Consider the following 13598-nt stretch of genomic DNA (forward strand, 5'->3'; position numbering starts at 1 on the left):
TCCTAATTGAGATCTTCTCAGTTAGCCTAACAAGAGAGAAAATACAGCCACTGTCCCTGATCTTCCAGCATATTTTAGGAATGATACTTTCTCCAGGGATACAGTGCTTTGGAGTTTGGTTTGTTTTTTTTGCCATTCCTTGGCAAATAACCAAGTGACTACTACCTCCGTTGATATGCCATATTGGTCTCCAGGAAAACTGCCACCATTTTGTTCTGTTGAGCCACATTAAGAACTTCCTTGTTCTCTCTTTAAAAAACTAACCAAAAACATTTTTATTGAAGGTTTTCAACATATTGTGCACAAAAATCCCAACACATTTGTAACAAGCTAATAAAAAGCAACATATCTAGTAATAGTAATAATAATAATACTAATAATAATAGTAATAATAATAATAATGGTGATGAAAAAGAAAATATAAAACTGAATACTCATTATCCTTAACAAACACAATTGTATAAAAAAGAGAAAGAAGAAAAAGAACGGAGAAGAAATAACTGAAAAAACCCATTATCACATTATAGATATAATATGTGAAAAAGGTTTTTCCCCCGTTATTTCTTCTCCATATGTGTGTGTGGGTGTGTGGGTGTGAGAGAGAGAGTGAGTGAGAGAGAAGAGAAGAGACTAAAAAGAGAAACTTCTGCTTTCCTGACAATTATTCACTCCAGAATTGCTTTTACCCCTCTGCAGGATGTAACTTTACCCAGATTTCCCTCCCAAGCCTAACCTTTAACTTTTAGTCACCCAGACAGTGCAGTATGACCCTTCTTATGTCTTTCTAGTAATCCAAATTAATATTTCTCCAGTTTGTATGTAAAATTTCTTATTAAGTCCTTTTAACCTGTTCTAGCAATTTGTTGTTCTCAATGAATTGCCTTTCAAACTTTTTCTTTTTTTACTCAGTAAAAAGCAATAGTAATGTTGCACAACTCCCCAAGTCCGGGAAGGTTCCTGCCTCAGAACACAGGATTTGCATCCCTCCTCCTTTGTGATTTTATTATGTTGCTGTAATGTGGTGTTACTATAGACTCACCCCCCTATGACTGATTCATACATGCACCTTAATGGCACAGTGGGTTGAATCTAGTGCTACTGCTTCTCAGAGGAGACCCATTCACATTGATAGACACAACTAACTTAAGTCCACTAATTTCAGTGGGTCTACTCTTGAGTAGAATTTCATGGGATGCAACCCAGTGTCCAGGGACGCGGACTTATAAAAAATATTGGGGGGGGGGGCCGGGAAAGCTCATGAATAATAAATAAGCTCATGAATATGCAAATAAAGTGGCACCGCCTCCTCGTGAGCAAATAGGGGAGAGCGTGCTGCGCCTATTAATCAGCTCCGAAGGAAATTGGGTGGAGCTTTTGCTCGGGAGGGAGGGCAGGAGGCATGCAGCCCGACCCTGTGCATTTTGGGCTGGGGGAGGGGCGGCGATGGCGCTCTGCTGGAGGGGCGCCGGAGATTATTGAGGGGGCGGAGCCCCCCCAAACGAATTTTTGAGGGGGCTCGGGCCCCCTCAGGCCCCATGGAGTCGGCGCCTATGCCAGTGTCCCATTGTGCAGCTTGCAACTGAGATGGGGAAAAGCCCAATAAATTATCTGATGTTTGAAAAGTCTGAAGCAATGATGCGATGAAGAATGAGAGTTTTGGCAGATGTTTGATCTTTGTCAGCTCTTTTACACATGCTAGTCATCAAGGGATGGACCTGGAATGTGTATTTCTGTCCCCTTTCTGAGAATGTGCTTCAGATATCAATGTGAATGTACTGACCCATATGCAAATTCGGTATATATATATTGTATGTTGAATATCTCTTGCAAATCATGGTTTACTGTCAATACAGTACAATTTACATATGAAGGCTCCAATCCCACACATGCTTACCTGGAAGTAAGTCACATGAAACTAGTGGGGCTTACTTTTGAGTAGACCTCTGTAGGCTTGCAGTGTAAATCCCTTATACGTTGTTTCCCAAACTTGTCTCCAGCTGTTTCTGGACTACAATTCCCATCATTCCTGATCCTGCTAGCTAGGGATGATGGGAGTTGTAGCCCCAAAAACAGCTGGAGACCCAAGTCTGGGAAACATTGCCTTATAATAGGTTCTCTGATAATGCATCCTATGGTAGCAGACCCTTTTCAACTCCCTCAATCCTTTGGAAACGAAACAAGAAAAAGAAAAGTTAACGCATGATGTCTCCTGGTTTTGTTTGATCAATGTGTTAAATAATCTGCATTGCTGGATGACAAAGCGACTATGCCTTCGTATTATCCGAGGCTGATCTCCCACATTCATGCAGTGGCTCAGGTTGCACATAATGCTCAGCCAAACTATGGCTTAGCACAAACATGCAGGATCATGGAGAGGAGAGCGTGGCTGATTTCCTTCTGCTGTGAGCGAAGTCGTGGTAGCATGTCGTCTGAATCCACAGGACAGCAACAGGACTGAATGAGAAGCAAAGTGGCCTCGGCCTCCTCTCTCAGAACACACACGCTAAGCCATAATTTGGTTTAGCATTATGTATGACGATCATCAAATAATTGATAGTGCCTGCACAGTCTTCATTTCTTTAGTAGCAAGCCAGAGTTTCCATGCTGAATGGTGATGGTGCCTTTCTTAAAGATAAGCACTGACTGCTAGTTTTGAATTTTCTGTGAAAGTGTTGAATGAAATAGAATTTTAAATCCTAAGTCCACAGACCAAATGGACTCTTATCTAAAGTAGACCTTGATTAAATGTGTGCAGCTTCCATTTATTTGAATAAGCACTCATCTCCTGTCTAGGAAATAATGTCTAGCACGGTTATTGTTAGAATTGTCTCCTTATATTGTATTGTCCACCTTGTTTCAGGGTAGTTTAGACCTCTTCCATACTTAAATCTTTGTAAGCATAAATCACTGTTACCTTCATTAGTGTATGGTGTATGTTGTAAATCTTAAAACGTGACTTTAATAAAACATGATTTCCTTGTGCATCCATTGGCATGGTTACTTTCTAACAGATTTTATGTGCAGCTGTTTTTATGGATTTCATTTTTTTCAGATTCCAGATACCTTTGCTTCCCTTTCCTCCAGTTTTCCTTTAAAAAGCACACATAAGATCCGTTTTTCAAAGTCTGGTTTGCCAAACTCATGTTGCCCTCTGACCACAGGGGAAAGATCCTGCCTTCTGCAGAAACATGGTTATTTCCATAAGGTGGTTGCAGAGGAAAATCTCTTGCGATGAAATGAAAATGGTTGAATTAAGGCAGCAAATGTCGTGACCTCCAAATGTTGATCCACTTCAATTCGGAGAAGCTGTATTTTGGGGGAAGCTGGCGGTTTTAAATGCCGCTCACATTTTCTTCACAAGCTTTTCCAACAGAAAAAGGATATTTTGACTAAAATCCAACTTTCCAAATTTATTTTATTAAAATAAACAAGCAGATACATTGGGGGGAAACACGAGAGCAACAGAACTCATCACCAGCAATAAAGCAAAACGTAAAAAGTAGCCCCTATTTAAACCAATGGTGTTTACGTGAGTCATTTTTAAAATTCACATTGCAACCATTCACATGACTACAAATGAGAATGAAGCTCCACACATGCGCACCTTTGCTTGCGTGACGAAGCTCCGTACTCCATCAGTCTCTTATGGCAGGTCAGGCAGCTTTGCAGCCATTAATGTTGTCTCCTTCCCTCATATCTATTCCTTCTGTACAGTCCAGGTGTTTATGTTTTCCTGTGCAGTTTGTAATGAGTTCTGTTGCTCTTACATCTCCTCTAACAGGCTGGGGGGGGGGGAGGAATTGATTTGTTTAATCTCACCAATCTTCGCCTTTTCTTCCACCCTTTCCCCCCCCTGCCAGCACCTACTTATCGTGGCTTACCACGTCCTCATTCTTCACGAGGTAGAAAGCCGTGGCTGCCTTCAAATGCTTCAGAGTTTAGGATAACTAAGGCCCTCCGGAGCTCTGGTTCTCCTTTGCGCCAGCAGAGCACCCCTCAACTTGTTAGGACGGCTGCCACCAGTAGCAGCAGCGAGACCAGCATTTCGAGCATCGAGAAGGTGGAAGAGCTGGCAAGACGGCTTCAGCAGTACCACATCACGCAAAGGAAAAACAGCCTTGCCATTTAGTTGTAAATAAAGACTGCAAGTTGCGAACAGGGGAGCAGGGAGGGGAAGGGTCTAGTTGCCAGTTATGAAACCGTATTATATCAACCCCAAATAAACCATTTAATTTGATATTAAACTTTTTAATATTAAAATTGTGCAGCACCACAAGATCTTTGTAAGGAGATCTTTGAAAATCTGGCTGTGCGGTTAAAAAACGACGAGGAGGCAGACGAAAGGAACCACCTTGGCACGTGCCTAAACTTGGTACGGAGAACAGGTGCCCTGTTGTCTGCCTGGATAGGACTGTTGGTTAGAGTATGGTGCTGATCATCCCAAGGTTGCAGGTTTGATCCCTGTTTGGGGCAGCTTTGCAGGGGTTGAACTAGATGACTCTCAGGGTCCCTTCCAACTCTATGATTCTATGAATATGATGTGCAGTTGTAGATAGGATGCACTTTATGGGTGATTCCAGGTGTATGTCAGTGTCGTGTCAGAGCCTGGATTCTGATGAACCATCCCATGGTGGTGTTTGTCTTGTGTATCCTCCTTCCCTGAAGGAATCTGAAGTCAGGGTGGTGGTGCAGGGAGAATGCATGAAGAAAGGAATAAGGAAGGATCAAAATTGCCTTTTCAGTGCCCTATTTGTGCAGTTATGCCGATGACTTCTGCTTGAGGTGGCCCCTGCTAACAGGGACCGTCATCGGGCTAGCACAGGTAGACATCCTTTAGGTTTCTAGATGTATGACAGAAGAGTTATGGTTGTTGTAAAGGACAGGTTCTTAATCTTAGAATAATGGAGTATTAATATTTCCCCCCAGGCTCTTCAGAATTATGAATCTGCTAGTTGCCCCATTCTTCTTAAAGGACTGGGAAGATATTGGAACATAGGTCATTACATCCTCTAAGAATGTGACACTTCCTCTGTTGCTTAAGTTTGAAATACCTGTTCGTTTATACTGACATTTATATTCCCCTTTTCCTCCAAAAACCTTAAGGTGGTGTGCGCAGTTCTTCACCCCTCTCATTTTTATTTAACTCTGTGAGGAAGGTTAGGTTGAGAGACTGTGACTGACTCCAGGTCACCCAGTGAGATTTATGGCTCAGTGGGAATTTGATCCCTGGTCTCCCAGGTTACCTACTCTAGCACTCTAACCACTTCACTGGTTCTGTTGCATATCTTGTCCATTCAGAATTACATTCAGCAATTACTTTGAAGTGAGAATCTGCCCCTTGTGGGTGATACTGATCTCCAGTCAGCACAACCTAACTACAGCAGGATCATGTGTATTTCCTAAAACACCAGCATGCCAGTTATATCAGGGCAGGATTGGAGAGAGTCCCAATGATATTTTCATAGATCATCTGGGGTAGGTAAAGGTAAAGGAGCCCCGGAAGGTTAAGTCCAGTCAAAGGTGACTATGGGGTTGCGGCGCTCATCTCGCTTTCAGGCCAAAGGTGCCAGCATTTGTTCACAGACTGCTTTCCAGGTCATGTGGCCAGCATGACTAAACCGCTTCTGGTGCAACGGGACACTGTGATGGAAACCAGAGTGCACAGAAACGCTGTTTACCTTCCCGCCACAGCAGTACCTATTTATCTACTTGCATTGGCATGCTTTTGAACTGCTAGGTTGGTAGGAGCTGGGACAGAGCAACAGGAGCTCACCCCATTGTGGGTATTGAACCACAAACTTTCCGATTGGCAAGCCCAAGAGGCTCAGTAGTTTAGACCACAGCTCCACCCGCGTCCCTGTCATCTGGGGTACCAGAATCTATTGATGAAATTAATAAATGGCAGCATTTAGATAATATTTGGGATATGATGAAAAAATACAAATGGCAGAACTGTGCCAGAGAAGAAGTTCCTAGGTTAGCTTATGCAAACCAGCCTTGCTGGGCTAGCCTGAGTGCAGAGCTGTTGAGAAACAATGGGGAACCAAGGTACTAGGACACTGAAGGCCATTAGCAATACAAAAAAGCTATCCTTCCTCCCCGTCCCCTCCAAGAAGTGGACAAAGAAAAGTGATATGGAAGGTTGCCAAGGCAATTGAGGGGGATGTGGTGTCGCAGGAAAATGTGTCTCTTTTGAAAGGTTAAAGGTGTTCTGGGAACAAGAAGGAGGAAGTAGGCAGAACCATCTTGACTCTAACTGGAGGAGGCTGCAGCAAGAGAGTGAGAGCCATGATTGCGGCTTTGAACCTGCTAAAGCTCTGCCAGGGACAGTGAGAGACACCGTTAGGGTATAATGTCCTGCACCATCTCCATTGAAGACTTTAGGTGTAAAGTAAAACCTATTTCTTAACGACACTAGCCTCGCCTGTTCCTCAATTTTCCCGACAGAAACACAACCCTTGGTGAGTTATTGGAACCCCCAGGAATCTTGCTAGTGCTCAGCAGAGAAAAAATATTATGCCCTTGACACAAAGTTATGTATTGTCATATGTCGGGAAGAACACAACACAGGGTTTTTGGTGACAGCCACTCCCTGTGTAATACTGTGCTCCACTCTGGGAAAACAATCAGATCCAGAGCAGCTTTGACCAGTTTGAAATGTAAAATTGTTAAGTACCTGAGACCTAACAAGTTTCATGTTTGTGTCCATCGTGAACTCAAGAGTGTTGTCCAAGCCAGGCATGGACAACTCAGTTTCATCATAATGTACAGGTAAGTACCAACGTTAATCTCGAAATGTTTTAGTGATGCTGCTGGTCTCCTTTCTGTGTGCCGTGAAGAAATACAGTAGGGATTAACTGATCTCCATGAGATAATCTGGGTCAAGTTTTGTGCTCTGATTTCCCTGTTCTCAATATCGCAGTTACTACTTCCAAGCTTTGCTATGCAGGTTTCAGATTTTTTGACTGTCAAAAGGCCTGTTTCCCATAGATGGTAATTGTCTGTGTAAAATACAGACAGCGCTAGAGACTGTGTAGTCTCTCTCTGTGTAGTCTTTAGTGGAAGCTGTACTGCCACCTCTCATTTGACATTCCAAAAGGCATCAGACAGATTAGTAGCAATCTCATGGCAGGCTGCTAATCTTAAAACAGGAGAGGGAGGGAGGGAGAGAGGGAGGGTGAGGCTTAAGCAGGGCATGCACTGCCTGAATCAAAGTGAGGAAAACAGGAATAAAATTGACGCCCAAAGTTGGAAGAGACAAAGGAAGTCTCCAAACTACCATTGCATTGTCTAAAATGTGGCAGTGCTAAAGAGAAGCACTGGACTTTGAATCTGTGCAGCTTTGGCCCAGCTAATTGGGTTGGCCTATTGGCTTCAATGGGGCTCCTCAGCTGTATTGCTATGTAGCATATGTATATATATGATGGGGTGGCCCTCTCTATATTTTTGGACTCCAACTCCCATCTTCCCTGATCATTGACCATGCTGACTAGGGCTGATGGGAACTGTAGTCCAACAGCATCTAGAGGACCATAGATTCGCCACCTCTGACCTAAATGGGGGTGCAACCCACCTTAAATGATTAGGACTGGGTTGCCACATCTGTTAGATCTTCTATAATTTTAGTTGTGACTGGGTTGTCAAAATTGGTTGGAATTTTGGAGAGATTCAGTTTAAAATGAAGAAAAGTCCTCCTGTATCGGACAAATGGCCTGCCTAGTTAAATTTCACAGGATGCCTGTGCTTGCATTCATGTAGGGTTCCAAAATCAATGTGTGATTTTGGTAGGTTTGCCTTTAAATGCAAACTGAATTTAACCCCCTCACTCTGCTCTACTCTGCCCTTAGTTTCTGGCCCCTTTGAGGTGGGGTCTACAACACCCCTTATCAGAAGTCTACAAATTTGCATGGTTTACCATTTTTATAATCTGAAAATAAGTTCTCTTGTTCATTTGCACACCTTGATTGAATAATGTCTGGTTACATTTTGCCTGGCACAGTGCAGGCAAAAAAATAATAATTGGCTGAAATTTCAGCTGCTCTTCCGCATGAGAGGCATATTGACTCTCTTCACTGCATCCTTAGGTGAACCACTCAAAGACACAGGTGAGAGGCTAATCCACATGCCATCACTCTGAAGCAAGTCCCATGGAGTTCACAGGGAGGGATGAGCCATTGAGATATTTCTCTCATTGTTGAAATGAATGGGAGAGTTGTGTTATTGTGCAACTGCTGCTATTCATGTCAATAGGCTTAATTTCTGGAGGACTGTGAATAGTTTTTTCTGTGTTATGGCATTTCCAAAGAAGTGATTCATTTAATTAGGAGTCATTTCCCTTTCTGTCCACACAAACCATGTTTGCTATTACATTTTGTTTTAATCTTTTCACGATACTTTCTGTTTGTCCCAGCCGGTCTTATCTGGAAGCCACCTGATGCCTAATTCTATAGTCCTTCACAAAGGGCTTGAGGAGTTCAGCAATTATAGCTTTTCATTTCTTCCCAGAGTGAGAACTAAGTGCAAAGTGTGCCTCTCAATTAACTTTCCTTAATGTCACGCAGAGCTCCTCATGGTGTGCTCCTTCCGTGGCAAATTGCAGTTCTTTGTCCTGCATGTTACTGCTGTGGCAAATGTCTTTGAGGAATTAATTGCATGCACTTGGCAAAGCAATCCTAAACACTGGCTATGCCAAGGGGAAGACAATTTGCTGAGTTATAAGAATAAACATCACTCACTTGGTCAAAGGGGTGTGTGTGTAAAAGTTATGATCCCCTCATGCCTCTGAGGCTCTCCTACTTTTCCCACTATATGTGCCTTTACCTTGTTGTTGTTTAGTCGTTTAGTCGTGTCCGACTCTTCGTGACCCCATGGACCAGAGCATGCCAGGCACTCCTGTCTTCCACTGCCTCCCGCAGTTTGTTCAAACTCATGCTGGTAGCTTTGAGAACACTGTCCAACCATCTCATCCTCTGTCGTCCCCTTCTCCTTGTGCCCTCCATCTTCCCAAACATCAGGGTCTTTTCCAGGGAGTCTTCTCTTCTCATGAGGTGGCCAAAGTATTGGAGCCTCCGTTTCAGGATCTGTCCTTCCAGTGAGCACTCAGGGCTGATTTCCTTAAGAATGGAGAGGTTTGATCTTCTTGCAGTCCATGGGACTCTCAAGAGTCTCCTCCGGCACCATAATTCAAAAGCATCAATTCTTCGGCGATCAGCCTTCTTGATGGTCCAGCTCTCACTTCCATACATCACAACTGGGAAAACCAGTAGCCTTTACCTTATAATTATACATACGGTAAATGACTTCTGTATATCTACGTATGTATCCCTAATATACAATCCATGCCTCTCATAAAATGTATGTAAAATGTATCCTTCTGTATCTCTATATCCTCAATGTTTCCTTAAGTCATATATCTTTAAAGCAAGTTTGGCTTCATGCTGCAATGCTGTTTCCCTTCAAATATTTACATAAACTCATCTGTCTCAGACAAAAGGGTTTTATTAGGATAAATAAAGGCTCACGAGTCAAGTCACTGATATACATGCAAACGCAGTCCCCCCTCCAAATCCTGTCAAATATATTCCTTGAGGAAATCCTGTCAGATGACTTCTTCACTTAGCCCTCTGGGGCAGTTCCGTGGTGCCTGTAGATAAAGGAAAAACACCATCATTAGCGGAACAATCAAGAACAGGAACCAGCCCCAAACCCTTTATGTACACTTAAGCACAACAATGACATACGTTATCACAACCTTCCCCCTCCCTTCCGATACCCTGCTTATCTGCTGTAATCTCTCCGCAAACGTATGGCAATGTCTGTTCTATTGGCCTGTATTGTAACCGAAATGTATAAATGTCCAGAGATTCTTTTGTTCGGGGTTCTCTCTCTGTTGCCTGCTATGCGAGTGGGAATCCTGTTGCCAACAGTCCTGTAAAGATCAGGCTTATAGCCGATTTGCTTTCGTGCATCCTGGTCTGGTCTCTGTTTATTTCCCAACCGGTTTGAGCCTTTCTGAATGTCCAGCCTTCCCTAAGAAGCTGAACCCCTTGAAGGGACTCCATTTTTATTCTTATTTCATCTGCTATATCAGCAGAACAGCTGCTATATCCTATAGAAAGATGCACAGCCTGGGAGGCAGTGGAGGCTGGTCCATTAGAGCAAATGCCCAAGCAGCCTCATCTGCCTGCCATATTGCATACAAAGGGCAAGAAGGTGCCTTTTCCTATCAATGGCTTTGGCTACACCTATTGCTAGTCTCCCTGCCTTCTCTCCTACAGTTCCCAATGGGCACCAGCCACTGCTGCTGGGAGAGGGCACGGAACACAGAACCTCCAAAATACAGACCCAGTGTAAAAATGGCAGCCACATCTTCGCTTCCTTGGAACTCTGCCCACCAACTGGGATGGATTTCTGCTTGCTGTAAACTGCTTTGAAGCCTATTTTGGCATTAATAATAATGCTGATAATTAATAATTAAAGTTGCACATCATCAGAATGTGGAACCAAGATGCATCTGAAGTAGCCAGTAGCAGGCACTCTTCTCAGTGCAACATGTTCTAGTATGGCATTAGGAGACACGGCTGTTGGGGCAGCAGCTGTCTCTTGGACGCGTAGGTAATGCCAACTTCTTGACAGCCCTGCAGTCATTAACGATCCCATGACACTCATGATGTGGTGGGATTAACCTCAGTGCCCTGGCTGAAAGCCAGTTCAGGTATTAAGGTCCTGCTGTTTCAATTAGATCCACCGTTCTATCCAATTTTCTCTACCAAATTGTTACACTGTTGTGATTCTTTTCCAATGCTTAGTAGCTCCATTCAATCTATAGGAGACCACCTTTTGTTCCATCTCTGTTGCATCTTTTATAATTGCTCCAGTTGCACAAGGCTCTTCTGCAGCATTGCTCTGCCAATGGTGTCTAATTAATGTTTGCTGAGCATGGTTACATCACTTGCCTTCTGCAACTGGAGCAATGATAAAAGATGCAATGGAGATAGAAGCCATTTATTGGGGTCTCCTGTTAAGAACTTTTCGGAGAGAGGACCTTTGGTCAGTGGCAGAGCATATGCCCAAGGTCTTCAGGATCAGGAAGCAATTGATGTGAAAGTTCTCTGCCTGAGACCCTGGAGAGCCCGAAGTAGAGAATATTGGGCTAGAAAGAGAAAAATAGTTAGACCAGGCATTTTCCTAGGATGCTGTGGGACCTTCCAGGTAGTATCTTCCAAGTGGTCTAGTATTTATGGAATTTCTACCCCCTGCAAACTTGCCCCAGTCTTGCTCCACCCCCCTTAATGAACAAGGCAGGCCTAAAGATCAGCAAGGAAGCATTTGCTGGAATGTGAAAGCTAATCCAAGTGCAGGTGAGCAGCTCTGTGTTTTTGTTTGTGAGAGACAGGTTTGAGCCTTGAGTCAAGAGTCTTAAGTCTGCAGCCAAGGAGTTTGGTGAGGTGTCTGCACGATGGTAAATGCTAAAATAAAGGCAAAAAATAGGGAGCATATACAGTGGTACCTCGGGTTAAGTACTTAATTCATTCTGGAGGTCAGTTCTTAACCTGAAACTGTTCTTAACCTGAAGCACCACTTTAGCTAATGAGGCCTCCTGCTGCTGCTGCGCCACCAGAGCATGATTTCTGTTCTCATCCTGAAGCAAAGTTCTTAACCCGAGGTAATATTTCTGGGTTAGTGGAGTCTGTAACCTGAAGCGTATTTAACCTGAAGCATATGTAACCCCAGGTACCACTGTAGAAACTTAGCAGAGTGCAGAAATCAGCTATGATTAAATGGGCACAAGATGTTGGACATAACATAATGATGGCTGACTGGGAACAGTTATGGACCACAGGTATGAAATTCACGGCATGTAATGCCCTAAGAGAAAACTTAATGAAAATGATTTGTAGGTGGTACATGACACCAGTCAAGCTTGCAAAAATCTACCATTTGCCCGATAATAAATGTTGGAAATGTAATGAGACTGAAGGTACATTCTTTCACCTTTGGTGGACATGCCCAAGGATTAAGACATTCTGGGAGATGATTTATAATGAAATGAAAAAGGTATTCAAATATACCTTCCTGAAGAAACCAGAGGCCTTTCTCCTGGGCATGGTTGGCCAATTGGTGCCAAAGAAGGATAGAACTTTTTTTATGTATGCAACAACAGCAGCAAGAATACTCATCGCGAAGTATTGGAAGACACAAGATTTACCCACCCAGGAAGAATGGCAGATGAAGTTGATGGACTATATGGAACTGGCGGAAATGACTGGCAGAATCCGAGACCAGGGAGAAGAGTCGGTGGAAGAAGACTGGGAAAAGTTTAAAGACTATTTACAGAAATACTGCAAAATTAATGAATGTTAGAAGAATGTTGGAATGAAGTTATATGGCTTTAGTAGAAATGTTATAAGGAATTAAGTATAAATAGATTAATTGAATATTAAAGGGAAAAAATAAGGTTAGAATGTTAAGATAATTTTAGGATAGAAAACAGAGGAAGATGGAAAGGAATTGCTGAAATAATTAACAGAAGTGGAATACAAAAAGGGAGGTGTGAGGAGGTCGTTGAAATAAGTGAATGAAAGATAAGATATTGAAATTATTTGATGTGTTTTAAATTGCTTTAGTTTTGTTTTGTTAGTTTAATGTGTTAGTGTTTTGTGTTAGTGTTAGTGTTATGTAGTGTTTTTGCATTGTATTGTATTGTCTATTCTTTTTTTTGGTAGTGTTTAAATTGTTGGAAAAGCAATAAATATTATTTTTTTTAAAAAAAGAAACTTAGCAGAGTGCAGTTGCAAAATGTCTTTTTTTCTTTCTGCTAAGCAGTTTCCAGCGACTGCTGTTGCTATAACTAAAATTTCAAAGAATAACATTTGGAATTAAAAGATAGGAGAGACACCTCATAGCAGAGAATACCTCACCAAAATGAGGATGAACCATTCTGTGCTCCCCAAGAAATTAGAATTGCAGCAGCAGCAGAAAGATCCACCAAAAACTGACCAGTAGTGCTATACTGGGGAAGTAGCCAATGAAAAGTCACTCATCTTCATCCAGGGACTATTACGATGGGCTGATCCAGGGACTGCATACAATGTGCAGCTTTGATTCCTCCCTGCTCATTCAAAGACTGTGTGTGTGGAACACACACACACACACACACACACACACACACACACACACACACACCACCTGCCAGGAGCATCGCTGCAGCTTACCTGGAAGGGCCTGAGAATTACATGGAATTCTGGGTTGCAAATAAAGGTTCTCAAACCAATATGTGAATACATTATTGAGTAAGAAATATAAGAAAGGAACCATGAATCACTGGAGAGTGCTTTTTGTTATTAATAACAAAGTCAAATATTTCTCTGCCCATAGAGCATTTCTCCCAGAATTTCATGGGTGGCGTACTTCCCTTGAAAGGTAATCGATACAACAGAATACTAGCATATTTATTCTGCGACAAAGAGCACTTGCCATTATTCCTCCAGCCCCTACAAGTTATAACAATCTGTTTTATAATCACTTGGGGCTGTGCTGTGTAATTATATGCTTAAACTGAATCCAACTACATCAGCTCAGATGTATTGGATCTGATG

At 42.6% G+C, this 13598-nt stretch overlaps 1 protein-coding gene across 3 annotated transcripts in view; it reads left to right on the plus strand.

Annotated features, from left to right (window-relative positions):
- VWA3B (von Willebrand factor A domain containing 3B) overlaps window positions 1–4244 on the plus strand; it is a 73895-nt gene extending 69651 nt beyond the window's left edge. For all 3 annotated transcript variants that reach the window (XM_081197538.1, XM_081197539.1, XM_081197540.1), the window contains exon 29: window positions 3861–4244. In XM_081197538.1, coding sequence (XP_081053664.1) covers window positions 3861–4129 — 269 coding nt within the window. In that variant the 3' untranslated portion in view covers window positions 4130–4244. The remainder of the gene's footprint in view (window positions 1–3860) is intronic.
- The last annotated feature ends 9354 nt before the right edge of the window (window positions 4245–13598 follow it).

The sequence above is a fragment of the Podarcis bocagei genome (genome assembly GCF_964188305.1).
Source record: "Podarcis bocagei genome assembly, chromosome: 6".
Taxonomy (NCBI): domain Eukaryota; kingdom Metazoa; phylum Chordata; class Lepidosauria; order Squamata; family Lacertidae; genus Podarcis; species Podarcis bocagei.